At 33.9% G+C, this 25,200-nt stretch overlaps 1 protein-coding gene across 3 annotated transcripts; it reads left to right on the top strand.

Annotated features, from left to right (window-relative positions):
* The first annotated feature begins 1,698 nt into the window (after positions 1–1,698).
* Positions 1,699–24,618, top strand: LOC134231068 (NAD(P)H-hydrate epimerase-like). 3 transcript variants are annotated; one of them, XM_062712966.1, is made up of 4 exons: positions 1,699–1,769; positions 5,184–5,461; positions 23,880–23,988; positions 24,436–24,618. In XM_062712966.1, exons 2-4 carry the CDS (start codon positions 5,337–5,339, stop codon positions 24,601–24,603), a joined length of 402 nt encoding a protein of 133 aa, XP_062568950.1. In that variant the 5' UTR covers positions 1,699–1,769; positions 5,184–5,336; the 3' UTR covers positions 24,604–24,618. The 3 variants fall into 3 exon arrangements, with proteins under 3 accessions (XP_062568950.1, XP_062568949.1, XP_062568951.1); XM_062712965.1 differs by lacking the exon at positions 1,699–1,769 and adding an exon at positions 3,598–3,676; XM_062712967.1 differs by lacking the exons at positions 1,699–1,769; positions 5,184–5,461 and adding an exon at positions 15,466–16,358.
* Positions 24,619–25,200: the final 582 nt, after the last annotated feature.

Here is a 25,200-nt window from a genome sequence, read left to right as displayed (position 1 = left end):
TGTTCTTTATAGGTTGGGAAAAATTGCCTTTTCTCAAACACCTAAAGTTTTTTTTTGTCTTTCCTTCTTAATATTTTTGGTGATACTTTTGATCTTAATTGTAAACAAGGATGGATACCATATCAAACAACAGCCTATAGATATTGATATCAAGAAGAAAAAATGGGGCAGGATAGAACACGCCTCCAAGAACACCACTAAACAGGTTCTGGGTTGAAATCCACAGGGAAAGAGGAGGGAGACCAAGGCAAACGTGGAGGAGATTGATAGAAACAGAAGAAAAAGAAGCTGGATTTACCTGGACCCAACTAAAAGGGATAGCCCAAAACAGAGTCCGATGGCGCGGTGTGGTTGCGGCCTTATGCTCCCCAAGGAGCGAACAGGAATAAGTCAAGTTGATTTTGCATGTATAGGAGATATGAATTGAAAAAAAGTATAACAAGGATTTAGGCATTTTTTTATTATCATTTGTATCTTTTAATAAAAGATTTAAGCATTAGTAAGATCTATTTCAACCTGCTGCAGTTACCTTGGTAACAATGTTCTATTGATTTGTGGTTACCTTGGTTACTGTGGTTTCTTTAAAATCGAACCATGTGTCATCTGTGATTGAAATCATTGACGTGTTAAGTACTGAAATACCAAACCACACTATGCATGCTATGGGCGGTACTTCATAGAGCTCAGATGAATCGTATGCGTTGTTCAAAATATTCTCACAAATTATTTACAATGATTTAAATTTAATACATCATATTACTCATAAATAATTATAGGCCTTTGCAGTTTTTTGTCACATCAATACTGTTCTTATGGAGAAAATAAATGTAAGCCAAAATATACATGATAATTTTATTGTATATCTAATGTCAGCTAGCCCTTTAATTAGGAGAAAGAATTCTTTAAGCACTAGATGTAGAAATTTTGAAAATCTCCTGTCCTCTTTCATTTAAATTTATTTTAGGTCCTAATCTGTTGTATTTTTTTAAATTGCCATGCCTAAAATCTTCTCCCTCAGTCTTGTCATGTAACTTTTCTTTCACTGTCTGTAACCTGATGTTAAATATGAACAGGACTTTATATTTAAATACCCTAAAATGGAATTTTTAAGGAGACGAAAATTTAGCGATTTCTCTCTAAAAAGTTCCATAGCCATCAATTCCTGGTTATTTTTTTCTCATCGAATGAATTTTTATTACGTGGCCATAAATAAATGAAAAAGACAAAAAACAAAACAAATTTTAAATGGCTTCCTAGAGCAGCTACATGACGTAAGGTATGACCCATTAGGGACGTAGCAACAGGGGGGCCAGCCCCCCCCCCACCCCCTTTTTTTCCGACATTGGTATTTGTTCATTGGAATGATGGTTGCACCCCCCCCACTTTTTACCATAGTATAGTGATATTAAGGAAATGTAGGGAAAAATTGGAAGTGAAAGTAACTTGGCTTTAACAAAATTGCCCCCCCCCCACGATATAGGATTTTCGAGATTGGGCAACTTTTTTTTGTTTATTGTTTTTTTTTTGTTTTTTGTTTTTTTTTTTTTTTGCTTGTCAACTTTTTCAGGTAAGTAAATTTTTTTTTCTCTGGTTGTCCCCCCACCATTTTCAAAAACGATGCTACGTGGCTGCCCATGTAATGATTTTTAAATGTTTTTTTTTAACCATGGGACCGAAATATCCAAGTTCTAAATTCACTTGGAACCGGAGACAACGGTTTAGCACATCTCGAGCCCGATCATAAAAGTGGAAGCAGGTTGAGCCTTGAGGTAAGCAGCTCAATCAAACTTTAGATAATAACATTAGTGACAGTTAATTCGGGAAACGGAAAATATTTTCCTGTATATTCAAACATCCTCTCAACAGTCTGCCTTTTTATTCCGAGTGTCACTTTCATTTAACCAATCGGACACCGGATCTGTAGTGCTTTCGAATTTCCTCCATCAGTTTTGTACCTCACAACTTTGCGTTCAATCGGTTTTAAACTTTTTAAAAAATCTTTTGATTGCATAAACAAACGATGCACATACTTTGTCACAAACATACATCTAAGTTAGAATTTGGAAATCAAAATTTATTTGAAAAAAAATATCACTGGGTTTACCAGGTCCAGTACAATCTCTTGATTTAGCTATATAGCTTTAAATAGCTATATAGCTTTATCTAAAAATAGCTTTATTTAGCTATTTATATAACTTTTTTGCTGAAAATAAACAAAAAGTCTTATTTGACTCTTCATATTTGTAATATGGGCTATCAAAACAACAACCAAAATCAAAGAAAGTTCTAACTTTGCAGCCTTTGAATACTTTTAAGCAAAAAGAGAATTTCTTTTGTCACAAACTATACCTTGGCTGCCTTGAGGCTTGATTGCTTCTCACTGTGCTGAACTGTTACTATTCAATTATCTTGTTGAACATAATTGGTCTCCATTATAATATCAAGAATTGTATCAATTGCTTTATATAAAAAATTAAACTTTGATCTCTCACTTATTTTAAGGGTTTATATTATCACAAAGATCTAAATTAAGTAAAGCTATATAGCTATTTAAAGCTATATAGCTAAATCAAGAGATTCTCCTGTTTACACAAAATCCTTCTATTTCTCTCAAAAATCCCCCTAGGACCCCCTCCCCACTTCCTTGGCCTTTTCTAAAAATTAATCATCTTTTTTTCTAAAAATGAATCAAATAAACTCAAAGACACACTGCATACATGCATATGAATGGGTGAGTTTAAAAAAGCACAAGGAACTTTCTAGAAGATGACAAAGCACAGGAACTTGTTTCAATGGTGGTCAGCCGGGTTTGATCGCAGAGGGCCAGATAGCAATGGACTGGAAAGTCAGGGTGCCCTGTTCAAATCCCAGTCTTATCCGGTGCATTTATCTCTCTCCTGTTACATTTGGTGCTAGGCCATGCCCTCAATTGATACGTGAGAGACATGTAGCTGCCTGGGATGATTCTGGGTCAGGGTCTTTGACAAAGTTTGAGGGACCAAAGACATTTAAGGAGGGAGGAATTTTTTTTTTTTATTTATTTATTGTTTATGTTATTGCAAAACATATACACATCCCACCCACTTTCATACCTGTTGGAAAAAATCCAATACACACATGATTAAATATATAATAGAGGTACCTAAGAATAAATATACATACATCCAGGAGGGGGGATGTGATGGTCAGCTGGCTTCAATCGACAATGGCCAGATAGCTCAGTCGAATTCTCACTTGCAAAATCATCGTATATTTGTTGAAGCGAATAAGTTTAGAGTTGTCCCAAATTTGACCTCTGACATGACCCTTTATGGTATGTTGTTAGAAGTAAGTGTAGCGATTGAGCCAGCAGATCTAACATCTAATTTTAATCAGATTGACGAGATATTTTAACATAATTGAAATTAACTTCAAATGATATATAGAATGGCCATAAAGACTTCATCAAGTTTCTAGCACAATAGTAAAATCTTTGTTCCCATTTCATGAGATAATTTATCTATAAGATCTCGGATCCTGAACCTAGCACAAATGCTTTCATTTTCCACATAGCTGCATCAACAGTGACCTAACATTGCTAACCAAATGTAACATCACCTACACAGATTTTGATTCCTGAAGTACATGAATCTAACAACTGCAGCTAACAGTGTCTTAAACAAAACTATGTAAAACTGTAAGTTCCACAATGTTAAAATTTCACGATTTCTCAAAACGTGCCAATCACCGTATTAGGTTTAATTTTATGTTGCAAGAATTTAGTTTAAAGTTTACATAAGTATTAAAACGTTTTCTAAAACTAATTCTAGCATTCACAATGGGTTTAATTTCGTGGAAAAATGATGAATCTCGAACATAGTAAAATTACATGTAATTACCAATGTTATTATTTACCAATCTACAGTAACCGACAAATGTAGATAAAAAGAAAAGATTAGTATATTTTATTTAATTTGCATTTGTTTTTGAAAATTTTTGGAAAATTAGAGTAACAATGAATATATTTCTTCCCTGAATCTGTATGATAGAAACATGTGAATGACCAAAAACTCTGTACATGTACATTGTACTGTTTATTATTAGTAATTAATAATTATCTTAATTCTTAGAAGAGTCTGAGATTTACTTTTATTTATTTGGAATTGAATTTGAGATTTTTATTGATTTTACTTGACATCTTTATTTTTTTCTTGCTTTAAATTGAAAACAGTCATGTAGTTTTAACCATGGCATGGCAAGTTCACTTTTTCCATTTAGTTTTATGCATGCCTAATAATAAAAGAAAGTGATTGCTGTAGAATATGCAATAATTGTTACAGTGTTGAATAGAGGTAATATTTATCATAGCTCAAGTGAGGTAATTCAATGTAAAATATTTACAAAAATACATCACAGGAGTTGTCTTTCTTCAATCATGATATATAATAACTAATGTCTGGAAGAAAACTGATAAATCAAACCAATTGATCTGTAAAACTTAGATTAAGGCAATTTTTTTTTCAATGCACACTTCAGGCTTTACTTATTTGAATTTCATACACCCCTCTTCTAAAAGTATAATTTTAATTAACGTAAGTAGAGAAGATGAGAAAATGCAGCAAACCAGACCAGGATTCAAACCAGGGCCCCCTGAAACTCCAGCTAGGTGCGCTTACGACTGAGCTATCTGGCCAGCAGCATTCGAACCCTGCTGACCCCAACATTCCTCCCTCCTTAAGGGTCTTTGGCCCTCCAAATACCCCAAACAAGGCTAATTCCTAGCAGGCCTCTCACTTGTCAGTTCCAGGGCATGATACAACACCAAATGTAACGGGAGAGGAGAAAAATGCAGCAGACCAGATCGGGATTCAAAACCGGGCCCCCTGAATCTCTGGTCAGGTGCTACTAACTGAGCAATCTGACCACAGGCTCATGACCTGCCCGGCTGACTGCCACACTAAAATTTTATTTACCATAAACCCTGCATATTTTTAACCAACTTCTACAGCAAGATAGGGTTTTTTTAGGACCAATTTGATTTAGTTGCTATTTATTAGTCATAAAACTAAATATCCATCACAAAGATATGAATTATGAATATGGAATAAAAGGGAATTAACGTGTAGTTTCAGTCATTTATTTTCCTAATCTCCTAAACTGTACAGTATAGTGTTATTTATATTTTGTTGATTTTATTTTTACAGTAAAATGAGGTAGAGAGTGGAGACCAAAGTCAAAGAAGAAAACTGTTCCTTGAGATCAGGGACACTGCAGGGAGAAGTCATTAATTTAGATCAAAGACTCTCTGGGGAGAAGCCATTATTTAGGATTAAGAACCTTCTAGTGAGAGCCTCTTTATGATTGTGTCTGTACTCCGGTCTAATCACTACCTGTCACGAGTCGCCTCAGGGATTAAAGTAAAGAGGAGTTTCTCCAGGACATCTGCAATGGCAGTGGAACAGGGCAACCTCAAATATCTAGGGTAGGGCACCAGTTTACATTTCACTATTATTATTATATAAGGATGTCATGATTCAGACAATTTGATTTAAGGCCATTTTTAAAAATTGTTTCCTTGCCCTCTCCTGACAAATTGGCCTGATTCAAAACTTTTTCCAACCTTTAGAAAACAAAAAAAAAATTATTTGTTTATTTTCTGAATATTCTCCATGTGTCGATATGTTTTAGTTCTTTTTCTGCAAAAAAAAAAAATTTCACCCCTACTGACCAATTTTTTTTAACCTGAGTTGTGAGCATGATGTGAGTTATTTTAAAAAAAAAAAAAGGGATATTACACCTGAAAGATGATTTGGGATGAAAAAAATATGTGGCTTATGTACATGTAATATCATTGAAAAATTATCTTGAACTAAAAATTTCAATGAATTTCATGTTTTTGATGTTCATGCAAATTCCATGCATTTTTCAGTTAATTATCTTCCAAAGAAGAAATTCAGAAATAAAGTGTTTTTCTTTTTTAGCTCTTCTGAGCCCAAGGCTCAAAGAGCTAATGCTGTGGCCATTTGTGTGGTGTGCGTCGTGCAGTGTGTGTTAACTTTTTAGAATATGGGCCATAACTCAAGAATCCCTTGGCCAATCAGTGTCAAATTTGTCACAGGGTATCCTTGGCCCAAGGGCTACTATTTATACTAAAATAAGGGTTGGAACCCTAAAACAAGGGGAGATAATCAGGAAAACAAAACCAAAAGTACTGGTTGCTAAAAAATCTTCTTCTCCAGAACCACCAGGCAGATTTTCACAAAACTTACATGCAAGGGTCAGCATATGTTGAAGATTAAAAATTGTTCAGAGGCTCGGGCAAAGGGTGTGGTCTCAAGGTCACTTTAAAGTTGACCTAAATTTACAATTAATAAAAATGTTGATATTTGTCTAACTATAAGGACTAGGATCATCAAATCTTGTAAGTAGATGCATCTGAGGACTTCACATCATGTTAACTCAAAAGTAGGTCACGGTGAATAACTTTTTTAATTTTGCGGGCATTTGTTTTCAAATTGATTTGAAGGCATATTTTGAACACTTTAAGGCCTATGATCATCAAGCTTGGTTAGTTGATGCATTTTGGGTACTTGAACAATGTCAACTTAAAAGTAGGTCACCGTGACCTACTTTTTGAACTTTATGACTTATCTTTTTTATAACATTTAATCCTATTATTTCAGGCACTGAAAGGGTTAGAATCATCAAATCTTGTAATTTGCTGCATCTTGGGACCTTAAAACATATTTAAGAAAAAGTAGGTCACTGTGACCTACTTTTAGAATTTTGCAGGCATTTGTTTTCAAATTGTTAAAAAAGGCATATTTTGATTACCTTCAGACCTACGATCATCAAACTTGGTCAGGAGATGCATCTTGAGACTCTGAAAAATGTCTGCAAAAATGTAGGTCATGGTGACCTACTTTCGACATTTTATGGCTTTATTTAAGTATCTTAGGTATTTATTGGCTTAGAATCATCAAACTTTGTAAGTTGATGCATCTTGGGTTTTCGGACAGTGACGACCAAAAATTAGGTCATGGTGACCTTCTTTCGACATTTTATGGCTATTATTAAGTATCTCCGGTACTAATTGGCTTAGAATCATCAAACTTTGTCAGTTGATGCATCTTGGGTTTTTGGAGAATGTCAACCACAAAGTAGGTCACAGTGACCTACTTTTGACATTTTATGGCTATACTTATGTATCTCTAGTACTTATCGGTTTAGAATCATCATACTTTGTCAGTTGATGCATCTTGGGTTTTCAGAGAATGTCGACCACAAAGTAGGTCACAGTGACCTACTTTTGAATATCTCAGATATTTATTGGCTTAGAATTATCAAACTTAGTCAGCAGATGCATCTTGGGACTCTGAAAAATGTCAACTAAAATGTATGTTACAATGACCTACTTTCAACATTTTATGCCTATATTTAAGTATCTTAAATATTTATTGGCTTAGAATAATCAAACTTTGTCAGTTGATGCATTTTGGATTTTCCAAGATTTAAAAAGTATTTAATTGGCTAAGAATGTCAAACTTCGTCAGGTGATGCAACTTGGGTCTTAGGATACTTTAGGGTTAGAGGCTTCAAATACAAGTGATAGGTTGTACAATTTATCTGAAGAGTGATTCAAGGCCCTTGGGCCTCTTGTTTGCTCTTTAATTTATTTAATTTAAAAAATCTTCTAATCCAATGTATTCTTCATAAGATATATGGGACAGTTATATGTAAGGCTACCTCTATGTAGAGTTTATTATAAGGAAATCACTAAATGGAACCATTTTAACAAAAAAAAATGTTTGTCATCTGATTAAACACTGAAAACACCAAGTTAATGAGTGCATCAACCATCAAGGAACTATTCATCATAGAATCAGCATTTAATAAGAACATAAAACAGAAAAATCAAAGGCTTCTACAGTACATCAGGACTTTAATCAAATTAATTTTAAAATGCATATTCAGATGTTTTGCTTTTAATTGTCTGCTTCAGGTTCCCCAACTGACTTTAAAAATTATGTGAGCCAACCCTTAAACCCTTAAAAATTTGATGTAGGGTATAGAGTGTAAAACTAGAGTGTGTTTTAGGAGCAAGTTCATTCCTGAGTAACTAGGACTATTACACGCTTAGCTTGGACTTTCAGTAAGGCATGACATTCTCAACATTACCTAATTAGCTTCTGAAATTTACACAGCTTTCCTTCATTGTTGAAATATACAAAGGATGGAAATTCGGCTGAATGTCAACTGGTGTAGTATATAGCCAATTAAAAGTTCTCTCACGGCACAGAGGTGGGGCATCATTGTCTCATCATTATCAACAACAATTTTAAGTTCCTGATGTTATTTATTTCGTAACCAATGAGAATCTACTAGACTAAGTATTCGTTATTACGTAGCACCGAGAAAGTCAAGTCCTACTAAAAGTCCAAAGTAAGGGTAAAATCGTCCTATAATCCAGCCCTGGAGCAAACTTACATCAATGATGCATGTAGGGATTGACACTACAGTGTACCAAACATCAGATGCTGGATTTGAACTAACTGAGAGATCATAGCAATGCTATTGGAGTAGCTCTTTAATCATCATGGTCTGATAAGATTTAAACTGCTTGTTTAAACTGCATGAATGATGCATCTAAAAATGGACTTGTAGACTTGATTCAGATGCAGGAAATGAGCAGGTTGAAGTTTTTGGAACAGGTCAATTAAAAGACCTCAACTTTAATAGAACTTGCATCAAGTCTATATTGTCAGGGGTACCTATCTCTAATCCGCAACTCCTCTCTTTCCATTGAATGAAATTATATGAAACTTTCACAGAATCTTTATTACATATTGCCATTGTGACCTCTTATTTTACTTTTCGACCGAACACATATTTTGATTTTCCCATAGCAAAACGTTGACAATGCCATTATATTCATAGGGAGGTGGGGGGTATCACATAGTGAGCTCATTGCTCACAGTACCTCTAGTTTATACTGATAACATTCGTCGATGTGAGCTTCGTATATCTTTGATCACGTATATGTTTTTCAGTCGTAAAAACATTTCATTACATCAGAATTTGATTTAGTGGGAATGTTCAATGAAGATGTCATAATCTTGTATTGTATACGAAATAGAAAATGTGGCTAATGACTTGTTTTACTGCTTGGAATTATGGGTAATCTTGATTTTATGACCTCATTACAAGCGACAATCACTTTATATCTGTCAGTCCCCCAATCTGTTACCCATAATTCCCTGGCTCTGCTACCACATTACCCATAATTCCTTGGCTCATCTATCATTAGGTTAGTGCATTTGTCCTTGATTACAACATTAATAGATGTCATCTTTGCCTGACAAATAGTAATAAATATAAATAGCAGAAAAGCAACTAGTATAAGTATTCTTAAATTCTCATTCTAATTAAGGAAATTGAAAAATATTGTGCATCATTGAGTAGTAGGGGTAAAATTTACAAGACAAGGGGAAAGAAGATTTTACACTCTCAAAATTAAGTACAGATGTGGTAAATCAATTTGTTTGAATATAAAGTAAATCCCTAAATTGACTACTCTCTACACCTCTATCCCCCCCCCCCCCCAACACGAAATAGGATTTTCATGTTTGGGTACTATACATTTCCCTTTTTTTTTTTGGCTTGTCAGGTTTTTTTTTAAGGTTTAATTTTAAACCCCCCACAAACGAAGTTTGGGGGGGTATATAGGAATCACCTTGTCCATCTGTCCATCTGTCTGTGCAATCGTGTCCGGTCCATATCTTTCTTACAGAGGGACATTAGAATCTACTACTCTACACTTAAATTGCTCATGACGTAAGGGTGTGTCATGACCTTGACCCAAGGTCATTTGGGGAAGTTCAAGGTCACTGGGAGAAAAATTTCATAATTCGTGTCCGGTCCATATCTTTCTTATGGATAAACTTGGTAGGTTTTCATTTCACACAAAGATTGCCCATGACCCAAGGGTGTGTCATGACCTTGACCCAAGGTCATTTGGGGAAGTTCACGGTCAGTGGAAGAAAAATTTCATAATTCATGTTTGAAACATTCTACACTTTCACACAAAGATTGCCATGACCCAAGGTTGTGTCATGACCTTGACCCAAGGTCATTTGGGGAAGTTCAAGGTCACTGGACAAAAAATTTCATAATTTGTGTCCGGTCCATATCTTTCTTATGGATAAACTTGGTAGGTTTTCATTTCACATATAGATTGCCCATGACCCAAGGATGTGTCATGACCTTGAACCAAGGTCATTTGAAGAAGTTCAAGGTCACTGAGAGAAAAATTTCATAATTCATGTTTGAAACATATCTTTTATTGATAAACTTGGTAGGTTCTCATTTCACACAAAGATTCCCCATGACCCAAGGGTGTGTCATGACCTTGACCCAAGGTCATTTGGGGAAGTTCATGGTCACTGGAAGAAAAATTTCATAATTTGTGTCTGGTCCATATCTTTCTTATGGATAAACTTGGTAGGTTCTCATTTCACACAAAGATTGCCCATGACCCAAGGGTGTGTCATGACCTTGACCCAAGGTCATTTGGGGAAGTTCATGGTCAGTGGAAGTAAAATTTCATAATTCGTGTTTGATACATATCTTTATTATGGAAAAACTTACCTCTGGAAAACCCAGCAGAGGGTATTTTGTCCCGTTTGGACAGTTCTAGTTTTTTTTTACAGTTAGCCCCCCCACTTTCAATTTGCTTCCGACGCCAATGGTTTATATATTTTGGTTAACCTTTTATGCAGAAAAATTAATGCATACTGATGAAATTACTACTAACAAAATTAAAAATATTTCGATACAATTTGTATTTAGTTGTATACAGGTGAAACCAGAAGGGGACTATGCCATATACTCTTAAAGCGCTTGCGTAATTTGACAGAAACCCCTGTCACGTGACCTCAGCAATGCTTGCTTGGATAATAAAGTTCTCCTAATCACCATTGATTAGTCTGCCTTGTATTGAGTTTTGTAATGAGAAGATTACTGACATCAAAGCATCCAATCTTTATGTCTTAAGGAAGAAAAATTAGTTTTTATAAAGTCTGTATGAAGGCCAATATATACTACGATCCATCTAGAGGTGCTGATGTTCTGAAGAAAGGATGTTATATGAAGCCCCACCCCTCTTTAGCGCAATGGTTAGAGCATTTGCACCAGAATTGCAATAAAAGAGTAGATCCTATAACGTCACAGTTTCGAAATCCACTTTGGGACCTGTGTCTTGTGTAGCGGAAAGTGTTGGCTTGATAAAAGATTCCACACTGCTTAAAGATCTAACACTGCTTAAAGATCTAATACTGCCTAAAGATCCAACACTGCTTAAAATATTTCAACACTGCTTAAAGATCCCACACTACTTAAGAATCCCATACTGCTTAAAGATGCCACACTGCCTAAATTGTCACATTACTTAAAGATTCCACACTGCTTTAGGATCCCATACTGCTTAAAGATTCCACATTGCTTAAAGATCCCATGTTGCTTAAAGATCCCACAATGCTTAAAGATCCCACACTACTTAAAGATGCCACAGTACTTAAAGATACCACACTACTTAAAGATGCCACATCAATTAAATATCCCACACTACTTAAATATCCCACACTGTTTAAAGCTCTCACACTGCTTAAAGATCCCACACTGCTTAAAGATCTCACACTGTTTAAAGATCTAGCACTGCTAAAAGATCCTACGCTGTTAAAAGATCCCACACTACTTACTGCTTAAAGATGCCACACTACTTAAACATCCCATACTGCTTAAAGATCATACACTGCTTAAGGATCCCAAACTGCTTACTGATTAAGGATCCCCAACTGCTTACTGCTTAAAGATTCCACACTACTTAAACATCCCGTTGTGCTTTAAAATGCCACACTGCTTTAAGATCCCACACTGCTTACTGCTTAAAGATCCCACAATGCTTAAAGATTCTACACTGCTTAATGATCCTACACTGCTTAAAGATCCCACACTACTTCTCAAGTGTCCACATTATCACACCTTAATCGGCGGCATTGTATTAATTTATTAAAAAATACTCTTTAAAGAAACGTTAAAAAACAAATAAACAAACGTGAGACTGACTCCAGAAAAACAGTGCTTGACCTGAATAACATGTGAATAAAGTCTATTGTGATTTTATAAACTTAACTTTTAAAGTGCAATTGTGTTTCGGCGAACAAAAAAAGTTAAATTACCAAAATTGTGTCGAAATATTATCGAACTCTTGTATGCTATTTTCAAAACGCATCTGTTGAGAAACCAATCGAAAGCGATTGATCAGACAAACGAATGACATCCTGATTTATCCAAGATACAATGCTCACAGGAGGAGAAGTAAATCAATAGCTAATGTATAAATATTTCTATCAGCACAGCAGAGGGAAGCTTAAAGGGGCTTGGTGGCTGTGGCCATTTTTAGACTATATTGACCTCCTTTAGAAGAAGAGCTCCATATAAAGATATACAAAAATGATCAAATTTTAAAACTATTTAAATATATGAAATTTTTCTTTGTCAATTGATACTAGTAGTTGTCATCTCTAAAAAAAAAAAATAAGTTATATCTGATGGCTATGTTTGACCCACAGCCTCCTTAAACTTTGATATTATAATTCCGTCTCTAAGTTAAGGATGACGTTTACTCAGGTTTAAGAAAGGAAATTTTATAAAGTATAATATGTTCAACCAAAAATTGTTCTAACTGGGTAAAATGAACGTATTTAACTCAATTTCAATTAAAAAAAAATTATATTTTATCATTCGAACAAAATTAACAGGAACAAAAAATCAATTTATGGTAATGCAGAGGAAATTCGGACTAATTTTTAAAAAATTCTTACAATGTTAATTACAATGTAAAATTTATATGAGTTTTTAAACATTATTTTGTATATACTATACATGTATGTTTTAAAGCTTATAAATTATATCAAATAATTGAATGGTATGAAATTCAAAAATATGAACAAAAACAATTCAAGACAATATATCGGAATAATTTGATCATTGACCCATATGATATAATTACCATGAAGATTAGGGCAACAAAAGTAACCCGAGGCTATAAAAAATTTAAAGTTCATATCATTCAGATTTTTTTAACATTCGATTAAAATGGGAAAAATATAAAAATGACAGAGGAAATTCGGACTGTAATAATTATTAAATTTATGGCCCAAACTCTAATCGTTTCTTTATATGAAGCAACGCTGTTCCAATGCTATAATATTTCATTTAAATATTTAAAGAGTTGTGTTGCTTGTAATATTTTTGTGAGTAAGGAAAAAAATTGGTCATCATGTGAAAAAATGAGGTATATTCCGCGAAATACTCAGGGGCCACTAGCATGAAAAGTAGGACATTGACCTAGTTATTTGAAATTGAGATTTAACACAAGAATCATAGTTGTAAAATGTGCAATAGGTGGTTTTTCATTCTTACCAGTGGAATTTTTTAGACATCTGAGTAAAGATATACCTTAAGGCCATTCCAAGTCTGTTCTATGTTCGAGGTCCGCTTTTAAATGCATCTTAGACACAGAATATCAAAATGCAAACAAAATCAAGAGTTCTAAAATTGATTTTTTTTGTGGAAATGCTTTGTTTGTATTATTTTCTTTAAAGAGTTGCATTTGGAAAAGAAGCATTCTATACCTTAGGTTTAATTTACAATTAATCTAATATGAAGAAAAATAAGTTAATGAAATAAAAACCTTGAAATGGGATTTTTTTTAATGATTATTAAATCGTTGTATTATTTTGGGGGCTAAAGTGCTATTGGCTCATACGAAAATGGATTTTTAAAAAAATGACTAGACATTTAAGGAAATAACACTATGATGGCCTTCCATGGGAAAAATACCAATGGAAAGACAAAAGAGATAATCTGGGCTATTTACATGCACGATATTCATACTATTTTATTAAAAAATATAATTTTATATTAATTGACGATGGAATTTAGTTTTTCCTGCCACAATATCGATAAACCGATGTTACGTAATTGATAGCTTTTGTGAAGGACTATCAATAAATCAGCATAGTCTGCTGTGTACAAAAAAAGTGCGGAAACAAAAGGAAAAAAATCCTGATTCTAATGATGGCAGTAAAAGTGCCTTTCCAATTCGTGTTAATGGCTCTATATTGAATTTCTCCCCGGAATAGGAAGCGTCCGATCGACCCAGAGATCGCCGTCAGTTAAACGCTTTATGTAACAGTGGAAGCAGCGAAGATTAGCCGCTCTATAAATTATGAATAAATTTCTGTGTTCGTGTTAATGTCTTATTGATTCGGTGTCAAATCTGTGTTTTGTTGAATTTTTCATATATAGGATTTACATTAAGATTTTTTTTTAAATGCTGAATAGAAACGCGGAGATTTTTGGATCGTGTTTCATTTGAGAGATCCAAAACTGATCAAGTGCACGGAAAAGCAGATTACTGTGTAATAAAAGCATTTCTATAACTAATGTCTGTAAAGACAGTATATGGCATCAATCCCAATGCAATTTACACCATGTCTGTTTCGCACAATGACAAACTAATGCTCACACACAAAAGCAAACTCTACTGGAAGGTGATAACCAAATTTTGTAGCTATAGCTTACAGTATTTTCAGTCTGCTTCAACGTTCTATGGAAAGAAATTGTTCGGGTCTTGCTGCCTAGGATGATTGGACGAAAACGTTCCTCACAAGAGGGTGCATAGATTCACAAACAATATCTGTGTTATTTTTTAAAGTAGAAACAATCTCAAATGTACACATAAAATACAATTTAATGAAAAGGCAATATATACGACTCCTGTACATCTGGGAAATTGAGGATCACTCGGGGAATCATTATCAAAGCTGACGTTGTATCTTTTGATCAGGATATGCTAGGGATTTGGTGACTTGTGCACATATATTTATGGCATGATAAGTGAAAGTTAAAAGACCTTTCCATTCATTTGAAAGTTTAAAAGGATAATTTTTTGTTTGGTGTTCTTCAATTTGATAACCAGAGGTACTGATTACTGAATCAGATTTGAAACGTTTAAAGAATATCCTAAAACCCTGGTGTGTATGGTTTTCAGTAATGCTGTAAATGTCTGAAATGATATCATCCATAATTAATGAGTTGTAATCAAATGTTAATTGATTAACAGACACATTTTCAGTATACCGCCCAGGAGAAATTTAACCGGGTGATTCTCATTAATATTTCATTCTCTGGGAGTTTACCTTTGGACAATAGTCTTATTATACAATGTATACATTGTAACAAAATGATTGCAGATTCCCAGAGATGTTATATATAAGGTCATTGTCCAGAGATCGCCGCTGCTGCGTGGTACATGTACAGTTTACCTCTTACCGAGAGAAGTAAATTGTAATATAGACTTATAAAAACTCCGGGTTATTTCAGTACTCCGACCACCGGGCCGCTTAAGTCAACACAGTAAGGTGGCGCGCGAGGCCGGATATGTCAATAATAATCTCTCCGGTGTCTTGACATTTGGTCCTATATATCGGGAAGTTTGTTGATTCTCTGCATTTCTAGCCTTTGACAGAGTTAGATATTCAAATATAACCATTCTGTTTTCCCTATTGATCTGCTGACAGCCTATTGACTTTGTATAAATATTCCTGTTTTATTATGCTATATATATTCCCGCTGTTCATTGCTTCAGTCAGTTTCCTCAGCTGTGGGAGCGCGGATATTTTTTTTCTTTCCGGCGGAATCTTTTCAGCTGTCAATGACAGTCTTCTTTTGACAGCCTCGTTTTGGAATTGACAGCAGACGGAATAGATCTATTTCACAGGGAAGTCAACGGCAAAGCGAGACAGAATCAGAATTCACGAGATTTCTAGGAAAGTTGTAGCAAGGATATTAAGTTTTTATCCGTCAAAGAGTTTTATTAATTCTTGGAAAATAATAAAAATTTCTAAATGTAAATGTTATCGATAAGAACTTTTGTTCCCGAATTAATGGATGAATAGAAATTGTCAGGATAATGAAAGATAGTGTAAAGGGACTTAACTCTCAGCATGCAGGCTTGAAGTGAGCTCTAATGGAACAAACAACTGTAATGTCGAAGGAATAATTCGCATTATTTTCTTGTCACCTGGAAATGAAAAACATCGATTTTGTAGTTTCAATTTACCTTCAAATACAAACCTATCATCTTATAAAGCTCGGGTACCGTGTATCTGTTTAAGAACTGTCTGGTGGTAAACCTCGGGTATGGACCGGATATCAGTGAACAGATTCTCCTTCCGCCGGAAGGGAAGCCATAAAAAGAATAAGGAGGAGCAGGCCGAACCCGAGTTTGATTACACAAAACTTTCGTATATCAGGTAGGGGGATACGTCCTTCCTGTTTTTTTTATTTATCGGTAAAGCTCGTTCCCTCTTAAAGAAATATCATTTTAATCAATGATGAACGGCAGTTTGTACTATACATTAATCTACTTTTAATAGCAGTACGTCTTTTGTAATGTTTGGTGATAGTAGTTACTTTAATATTTATTTATTAAATTTTGTAATATATGAACAAAAAAATAATTTATTTAAATGTTTTAAGAATCTGAAAGAATTACGAGAGAGAAAGAGAGAGAGAGAAAGAGAGAGAGAGAAAGAGAGAGAGAGAGAGAGAGAGAGAGAGAGAGAGAGAGAGAGAGAGAGAGAGAGAATTCGATAACGAATCTATTAGTAAATTGAAACTGAAAATCATTCCTAAGAGAATTTGCATATACTGGCCAGGAAATTTCTATCATAATTGATTTTTGATTTCGAAATCAAACTGTGACATCATTTTGTGTTACATGTACCTGTAGATAAAACCGTAGCATTGTTGGGTGCAAGATGGTAAAGTAACTACGAGGCAGTTTTCCTACACTCTAAAAAAAGTTTTACTTGTTGTTTTTAAAATAAGATATTAAATTAAGAAAAACTAGTAATTATTAGTAATCATTTAGTCAGAATAGCAAGTAAATGACTATCATGGTTAGTAATTGTAAAAAAAAAAAGTAATTGTAAACATAATTAGTAATAAGGATGAATTCATTTACTTATAAAATGATTTACTAAGTATCAATAGAATTACTTAAATTATAGGAATTGTATTACTTTAAGGTAGTAAATGAACTACTCATTTTTGTTTAATTATTATTACTTAATTTAGAGATAATATGCTTTCTATTTACTAAATTTTATGAATTATTACTAAGTAAATGTAATTCTGAAATTAATTAAAGTCTAGAATATTATTACTCAAAAGAATAGTAAGTAAATGAAATACTAATCATATTTACTAAAATCGACATTATTTACTAGAAACACTGCAAGGTACCGACCCTCTGACATGTGAGTACTACTCACAGATTTCTTTATCAGAGTTCCCTAATTTGGCCCTCTGAATAGTTTAATAGAAGAAATATACTTCAGATGGAAACAATTATACTTTTTATTTCTTTTGCCAATTTCTTTGTAATTCTTTTATTATATATAACAATAAAACATTTAATTCCAACTTCGAAAGCCTTAAAAATTGAATAAGTTGTATCTTTTTAAGGACCATTTTAAAAATGGTTAAACATTTCAAGTACTTAGTATCGCATTTTTATTAGTGTGCCTTTTTTTTCACATGAAGGAATATTTAGAAGAACGATAACTCCACCTCACAAACAATTAGTGATTAGACTACCATATTTAAGTAATTTCTGATCTGAATTCGCCTTGATTTAGTATATAAATTTTTGTTTTAAGTAAATGAATTAAATACAATTCAAACAAGATGTGTTTGTGAAACACCTATGCCCCTGTATGGCAACATAGCAAAGGTTAAACTTTTCTTATATGCAAATTTAAATTATTGGGATTTCTTGATATCTCCAAGGTCAAAAGGTCATGGTTATTGGTATATAATGAAAGGTCTTGCCACAAAAAAATACATATGTGAAATATGGAAACACTTGCCTCAACCCTTCAGAAGTTATGGTCAAGGTTACCAATTTTGAAATGTAGGTCAAACTCCAAGGTCAAGGACAAAGGGACAGATTTGGTGGTACCCAAAGAAAGGTCTTGTCACAAGGGTGAACTATGTAAAGTATGAATGCACTAACCCTAATCCTTTTAAAGTTACAGTCAAAATTTGCTTTTTAAAAGTGGGTCAAACTCCAGTGTCAAGGTCAAAGGGTCAGAGTTGGTATCCAATGAATGGTCTTCTTAAAATGATTACATATATGTAAGTATGAAAGCACTATTCCTTACTGTTCAAACTTTATGGCCAAGGTTAAAGTTTTTTTTACAAGGATGGAAATCTCCAAGGTCAAGGTCAAAATTTCATAGTTGTTGGTATTCAATGAAAGTTCTTTCAACAAAAAATATATATGTGAAGTATAAATGTCCTGGTATTTACTGTTCAAAAGATTTGGATAAAAAATAATTTTGGATTTTTTGTGTATAAGTGAGTCAAACTTCAAGGTCAAGGTCAAATTTGGTGATACCCAAAGAAAGGTCTTGTCACAAGGAATACACGTGTGAAATATGAAAGTCATAGCTCCGCTAAATCAAAAGTTATGGGAAAGGTAAAAGTTTCTGCGGATAAACAGACAAACAGAGAGACAGCTAGACAGACAGCTAGATAGACAGACGGACACGACAAAAACTATATACTCCCGAAACTTCGTTTACGGGGGCATAAGAATATTAATTATATAGTAAATAGTGGTAAAATGTAAGTAAAGACCAAGTAATGTTATTACTTATAAACACAAATTTAAGTAAATATAAATTACTAAGTAAAACTGTTTAGTGTGTAAGTAATACAATTCTTAAAAATACAAAAATCAAGTTAAACATTTGAATTTAGTAATTGACATATATTTCAGTAATTGATTTTAAATTTTAAGTAAATGCTTAGTAATTATCTATTACTTATCTTTGTTATTTCAAGTAAAAAATGACTACTAAGTAAAACTTTTTAAGAGTGTAGGGTTATATTATGGAGATACTGAACAGAAATAAAGCTTAAAAATACAATAAAATAATACAAAATCGAGAAAAGATCTATAGTAAATAACGACCCTAAAACATCACAGATGGAATCAGGGCTTTAGAGAAGTAACCATCCCCTGTCGTATATACATTTGTATCATACAAACTGTCACGATAGCGTTATCGTAAAGTCTTTGAATCGTGATCGGAAAAACGTGGGTTCGCGCCCAAGCTGCCAAAAACCAAACTCGAATATAAGAACCAGCAAATGTACCATTTGCCAACTGTTCTGCAATTTAAAAGCAAAGTTACTGAAGAGTTTGTGGATTGGACCTTTTAATAAAGAACCTGGAAACGGATACCAGTAAACGATCTTATTAATTATCCTATCAGTTACATGTAGCAAGTCGTTTTGTTTGCCATAGTCTTTCTTCTGTAATGCGTACTTATTTTACTTAAAAGAAAGGCTTCTTGTATATTTATATGCCCATGTAATTAATCTAATTGTCGAACCTGATTTTTTACCTCTTTTGAAGATGATTTACCTTCTTACGGACCAATTTACAACTTAGACAGTGGTAACATTGTTACTAGGACGACTAATTAATTGTGTTAATTCATGATATAAAGTAAAAGAAAAAAATTTTAAAGTCCCCTTAACAAAAGATGGAACACATAATTATATGTATTGTTTAATGATTTTTTCTCACTCCTGTCGACCCCTGTTCGTTTTCATCACCTTTTCATTCCACTTCATTTAGATTAAGGAATTGTACATATCTAATTACTACTATACATGTCTGTCTTCTTCTTAAGTCAAGAGTTCCACGTATAGAAAACTATCAATAGGACATCTACAGGCAATTATTACTTATCGTCAATAAATGCATTTAACCAAAAAAGAATCTGATAAACTTTGTAAACGACATGAATCTCCTGTTCATCTTAGAGGAAATTCAGTTAGATGTCGTAAATTATTGTCGTAAATTAGTACAAACACGACTTTCGGCACTCTCGGCGTCTTGTAATGAGTGGTTTTTATCCATGTAAGGATCTCAGTGAATGTAGAAAACAGATAGACTTATTGTTCTGTTGATTTGTCATTAGTGGATACTAATGGGGGAGAGGAATACATTTACAGCAGGCAATGGCGGCGATAATGAAGCCAGACAAATTCTGCTGGCTGTATCAGAGCGTCTAAATCTAATCATTTTGGTGTAATCCTGAAATGGTCGAAATATTGTAAGGCTTTCCTTTATATACTGAAAGGAAAAAGAAACGCAGGGTAAACTTTCGAGGTGATTTAAATTTGTTTTTCTTAAAATACTTTTTAGTTTTCCTATCTAACTTTAAAAATCATCTTTCAAAAAGATATAACGAAATTCTCGTATGATTTTGTCCAATTATTCATGAGTTATTGAAGCTCAAATGACGATACCCCCCAAAAGTGAAAATCGAAAACTCTCATTATCTTCAATGTCTATCTCGTGCATCTGTCAGAGTCTTATTTCTTCTTTGCATGGAATTTCACGAGAGTGTTTATCTTTCAAACCCTGGCTATATTTAGCATGGGTAACCACGCAAAAAAATAAGTCAAATGGCGCGCGCATGCGCCAGTAAGAGGAATACAACAGTAAGTTGACTGGCTCAAAAAACCAAATTGCGGAATTGTTTTCTTTCAAATTTTGTATGAATGTGATGATGATAATCGTGTACTCTATACATGGCTGTTTCTGTGGTAGTAAGGTGGCGATTTAAGAGATGGCAGGACGAATAACCCGCTTGTAACATGGCTCTGTTTCGCGTTAACGTCATCGTCACGGTTCATTGAAAACTACTCCAGACCCTCTCTGACAACGGGTAAAAAGTTTTATGGGGGAAAATTTACAAGAGACTGCTTAGTTAACCGTTGTTGCCTTTTTCATTAATTAGGCAATTCGAAAACAAGACCCCATTGAACTTCCGTAAATTGTGCCAAGATTGCAATAAATTCATAATGTCTCTTAATATTGAAAAACGATGTGCATATCTCATATCCATCAAATAATGCAACAAGATTTTTTGAGAGACTCGTCGTTATCAAATTGCACGTGCTTTTGGCTTTTTAAAGTTTTCCCTACGTGACGTCATAAATTTTACGGTTGAGTAATTCTGAATACTGATTTTGATGCACAGTAACTAAATTTCCCTTCTGACAAATTTTCGTAATTTTCGGTCATGTGATCAAATTTTTATTGAAAATTATGCTACCCTGCGTTTCTTTTTCCTTTCAGTATATGTATTTCCCAACAACTCTAGGTTCTGTGGGGTGCATCTTCAGCTTATTCAAACATTGTTCAAAAACTAGCATTAAAAATAAAATGGCAAAATTGGTCGCAGAGTAAAAATATAACGTACATATTCAGTGATGTTTTTGTTCTGTGAATGAATGGACATCTTGGTTTAAGAGTACATCGCACGCCTATTTTGTTGCCTTCTAAATAATTCATGAACATAACCATTACTGTCCTGGTTTTTGTATGGTGATTACAAGCAAGTAATAGTCTGTAGATAGAGTGTTTGGCGTGAATTCTCGATTGGCTTGCATCCGATGTTTCCTCTTCATAAAGTACACAATATGACGAGAATATTACTCCCACTTGTCTGTATATTTAGCTTTTGTTTTAATAATCACCGTGATGAAGGGCATAAAATGAGAAAAAAAACTGATAATAAATGATAGAGAGAATCGGATAATTTTCCGGATATCGAGTGTCATGGTTATTATCTGCCAATAAGAGGATTGTTAGAGGCTGATTGAAGGATTCCGGCGATAAAAAAAAAGATAGTGGAGTGCGGGGGGATATAGTCACGTGATTGTGAGTGTGTTTATGTATTTGTTCGTAACGGAAGTGACATGAATGCGCCGGGATCAAATGTTGCCTTTATTTTATACATTTCCGATTTTATTCATCTATCGTTTGACTATCTGGAGGAATGTTACTCTGTGGTTTAATACATCGTTTTTATCTAAGTTGGAATTTACGACGCAAGGTTTTCTTAATATTCTTGGAAAATCCTGCACTGAGCAAACCACTAATTACATTTTTCTCCCTAAATTTAGATACATTCTTTGACCGACCTGTTTATTTTATCCACCTTTCAACCCTTTATACATTTAGATACATTCTTTGACTTGCCTGTATATTTTATCCACCTTTCCACCTTTCAACCCTTCATACATTTAGATACATTATTTGACTTGCCTGTATATTTTATCCACCTTCCAAACCTTTATACATTTAGTCCTTTGTACAGACATAAACTCGCCCGATTTAAATTTTTTTCGTCGGATGGCAGAAAATTCAAAATAAGCGAGTTTATTGGTTTGCCTTTTTTTGAGACACGGATAAAATTATATATACCAGTATTTGTTTTTCCTTTGACGAGAGGATGCTGCGCTTTATGGTTCCCTTGTTTTATATCGACCCTTTAACAACAGCTAATTTTATTAAGTTTTATTATATAGAGCTATAACTTGTAATTTCTGTCAAATATGGCAGCGATATCCTTCTATTATTTCTTATTCTTTCTTATAGCTATAATTACAATGCTGCTGATTAGTATTTGGATGTCTTTATTTATCTCCTTTTTATACCGTGGATGCAATGAGCAAAATTAATGATTTTGTTTGTCCAGTAACAGATCGAAGACTTCATCAAAGTACCGCTATATACAAGAGTATTGAACTCGGCTTATTATTACTATAGTTAAGTTAACAGGAAATTGTGCTTATGTGTAAACCAAAACATCACATTAAATCGGAACGCGAAGAATGTTAAAAATCTTCCCGTAGTTTGTATACCCTATATATGGATGCATGTTAAATAAGTAGCTTTAGGATACCTGCAGCATTGTCCTTTGATGACAACCATCTTTGAATTACTGTACAAATATATACCTTAACACTCAGTTTCAGAATACATGTAATCTGTAAAAAACAATTACGATAACAGCCATTTTAGGAAATCTATAACATTTTCCTGTGTTAACAGCAATCTTCATGATAACTCGTGTATTTGCTCTATTTTTAAAGTTCGTCTTTAAGATAATTGAACTGTAAGTAAAATATTCCTGTTTTATTAGCAAACTTTAGGTACCTGTAAAACTTCTCTTTGTTTTTGCTCTATTTTTACAATCATTTTTGGCTAACTGTAAATTTTCTCGATCTTAAAAGTCAGGAAGAGGTTAGAAGATAATGAACAACTTTTCCTATGTTTAATAAAGCCATTTTCAAATAACTGTTCTATTTGTCCTTCGTTTACAGCAATCTTCATAACTGTTCTATTTATCCTACGTTTACAGCAATCTTCATAACTGTTCTATTTGATAATTGTTTACAACCAATTTCCATAACTGTTCTATTTGTCCTACGGTTAAAACCATCTTCATAACTGTTCTATTTGTCCTACGTTTACAGCAATCTTCATAACTGTTCTATTTGGCCTACGTTTACAGCAATCTTCATAACTGTTCTAAGTGATCATTGTTTACAACCATCTCCATAACTGTTCTATTTGTCCTACCGTTAAAACCATCTTCATAACTGTTCTATTTGTCCTACGTTTACAGCAATCTTCATAACTGTTCTGTTTGTTCTATGTTTACAGCAATCTTCATATCTGTTTTATTTGATCTATGTTTACAGCAATCTTCAAATCTGTTCTATTTGTTCTATGTTTACAGCAATCTTCATATCTGTTCTATTTGTTCTTTGTTTACAGTCATTTTAAAATCTGTTCTATTTGTTCTTTGTTTACAGGTCATCTTTAGGGTGCCTGTAATTTTCGGTCTGTTAACAGCAAATTTTAGGATAACTGTGAATTTCCTCTCTGTTTACAGCCAAGAAGAGGCTCAGAAGATTGATGAGGAACTATTTACAGAATACGCCTTCTCTGTGGAACAGTTAATGGAGCTCGCCGGATATAGCTGCGCTGTCGCCATAGCAAAGGTAGACAAATATGACATATAGATATGTGGATATTCCTACTGAACAAAATAAGTTTAGCAATTATAGATATTTAATATATCACATAGCAAAAATATAGACACAACATTTATAATGACATTGAAATGTGGAGATTGTCATCCCATTGCCAATAAAAAGCGAATTTTATCGACTGCCTTGTTCTGTATCGTCAGAACTATAGAGAGAAACTGATAAGTTATAGGATCGTAAAAACACATTTCATTTCAATATTTCTATGGCACCATTTGCCGCAATAACAGCAAATCAGCGGCGTCTCCTGCTCCTTATAAGGTTTCGTATCTCAATCATGGTGATCTGGTTCTGTCTGCGGGGTAAGAGTCAGCTTCACTGTTAACTTTATATCGATTGTTTTTGTTTGCTGTTTCACGTCATGTTGAGAATCTTTCATTCATTTTATGTTTATTACAGTGCTACCCCCTAGAGAAGATGACCCGAGATAACGGGGCGGTACTGGTGTGTTGTGGGCCGGGCAATAATGGCGGGGACGGACTCGTGTGTGCCAGGCACCTCAAACTCTTTGTAAGTAGGCTGTTTGTGAAAGACACCTCAACTTGTTTGTCTGTCTACTCTGTGTGAGAGACACCTCTCAAAATGTTTGAAATACTTAGTAGCATGTACTTTTTTTCGACTAAGTAAGACATATTATGCTTTTCCCCACCAATCGTGAATAAGTATCTTAGTCTTCAGGCTCATTGGAGGTACATGTAGGAAATATGATTCCTAGACTCCTGCAGTGTTTAAGCATAAAAAAAAAGAAAACAAAATGTGTATGTGAAACACTGATGCCGCTGATTTTTTGCTTATCACGAAGATTGACGTTTTTCATTTGCAAAGTCAACGTCAAAAGGCCAAAATTATTGGTATCCAAAAAAAGTCTTGTCACAGAATTACACCTGTGAAATATGAAAGCCCTATAGTACTAACGGTTAAAAAATTATGGCACGATTAAAATTTTTAAAAAGGGGTCGAACTCTAAGGTCAAGGTCAAAATTGCCAAGATTAAAGCTAAGAAATTTGGGCTAAAAAGGTGAAAGTCAAAGGTCAAGAAAACAAGGTCAACTTTGGTAGTACCCGAAGAAAGGTCTTTTCACAAGGAACATACCTGTGAAATATGAAAGTCATGAATTCCCACTCGAAAGTTTAAGGACACGGTTAAGGTTTTAGCGGACAAAC

Source organism: Saccostrea cucullata, unplaced genomic scaffold (genome assembly GCF_032062105.1).
Source record: "Saccostrea cucullata isolate Sc308-1 unplaced genomic scaffold, CSIRO_AGI_Scuc_v1 ctg4633, whole genome shotgun sequence".
NCBI lineage: Eukaryota > Metazoa > Mollusca > Bivalvia > Ostreida > Ostreidae > Saccostrea > Saccostrea cuccullata.
This window is presented reverse-complemented; position numbering and strand designations above follow the sequence as displayed.

What these genes read in the sequence shown, in the direction of transcription:
- LOC134231068 (XM_062712966.1), top strand. Translation starts at nt 5,337, where the DNA reads ATGATTGTGTCTGTACTCCGGTCTAATCACTACCTGTCACGAGTCGCC. An exon ending in GGCAACCTCAAATATCTAGG is followed by an intron (nt 5,462 to 23,879) that starts GTAGGGCACCAG and finishes CTCTGTTTACAG; the next exon opens with CCAAGAAGAGGCTCAGAAGA. An exon ending in GCGCTGTCGCCATAGCAAAG is followed by an intron (nt 23,989 to 24,435) that starts GTAGACAAATAT and finishes TGTTTATTACAG; the next exon opens with TGCTACCCCCTAGAGAAGAT.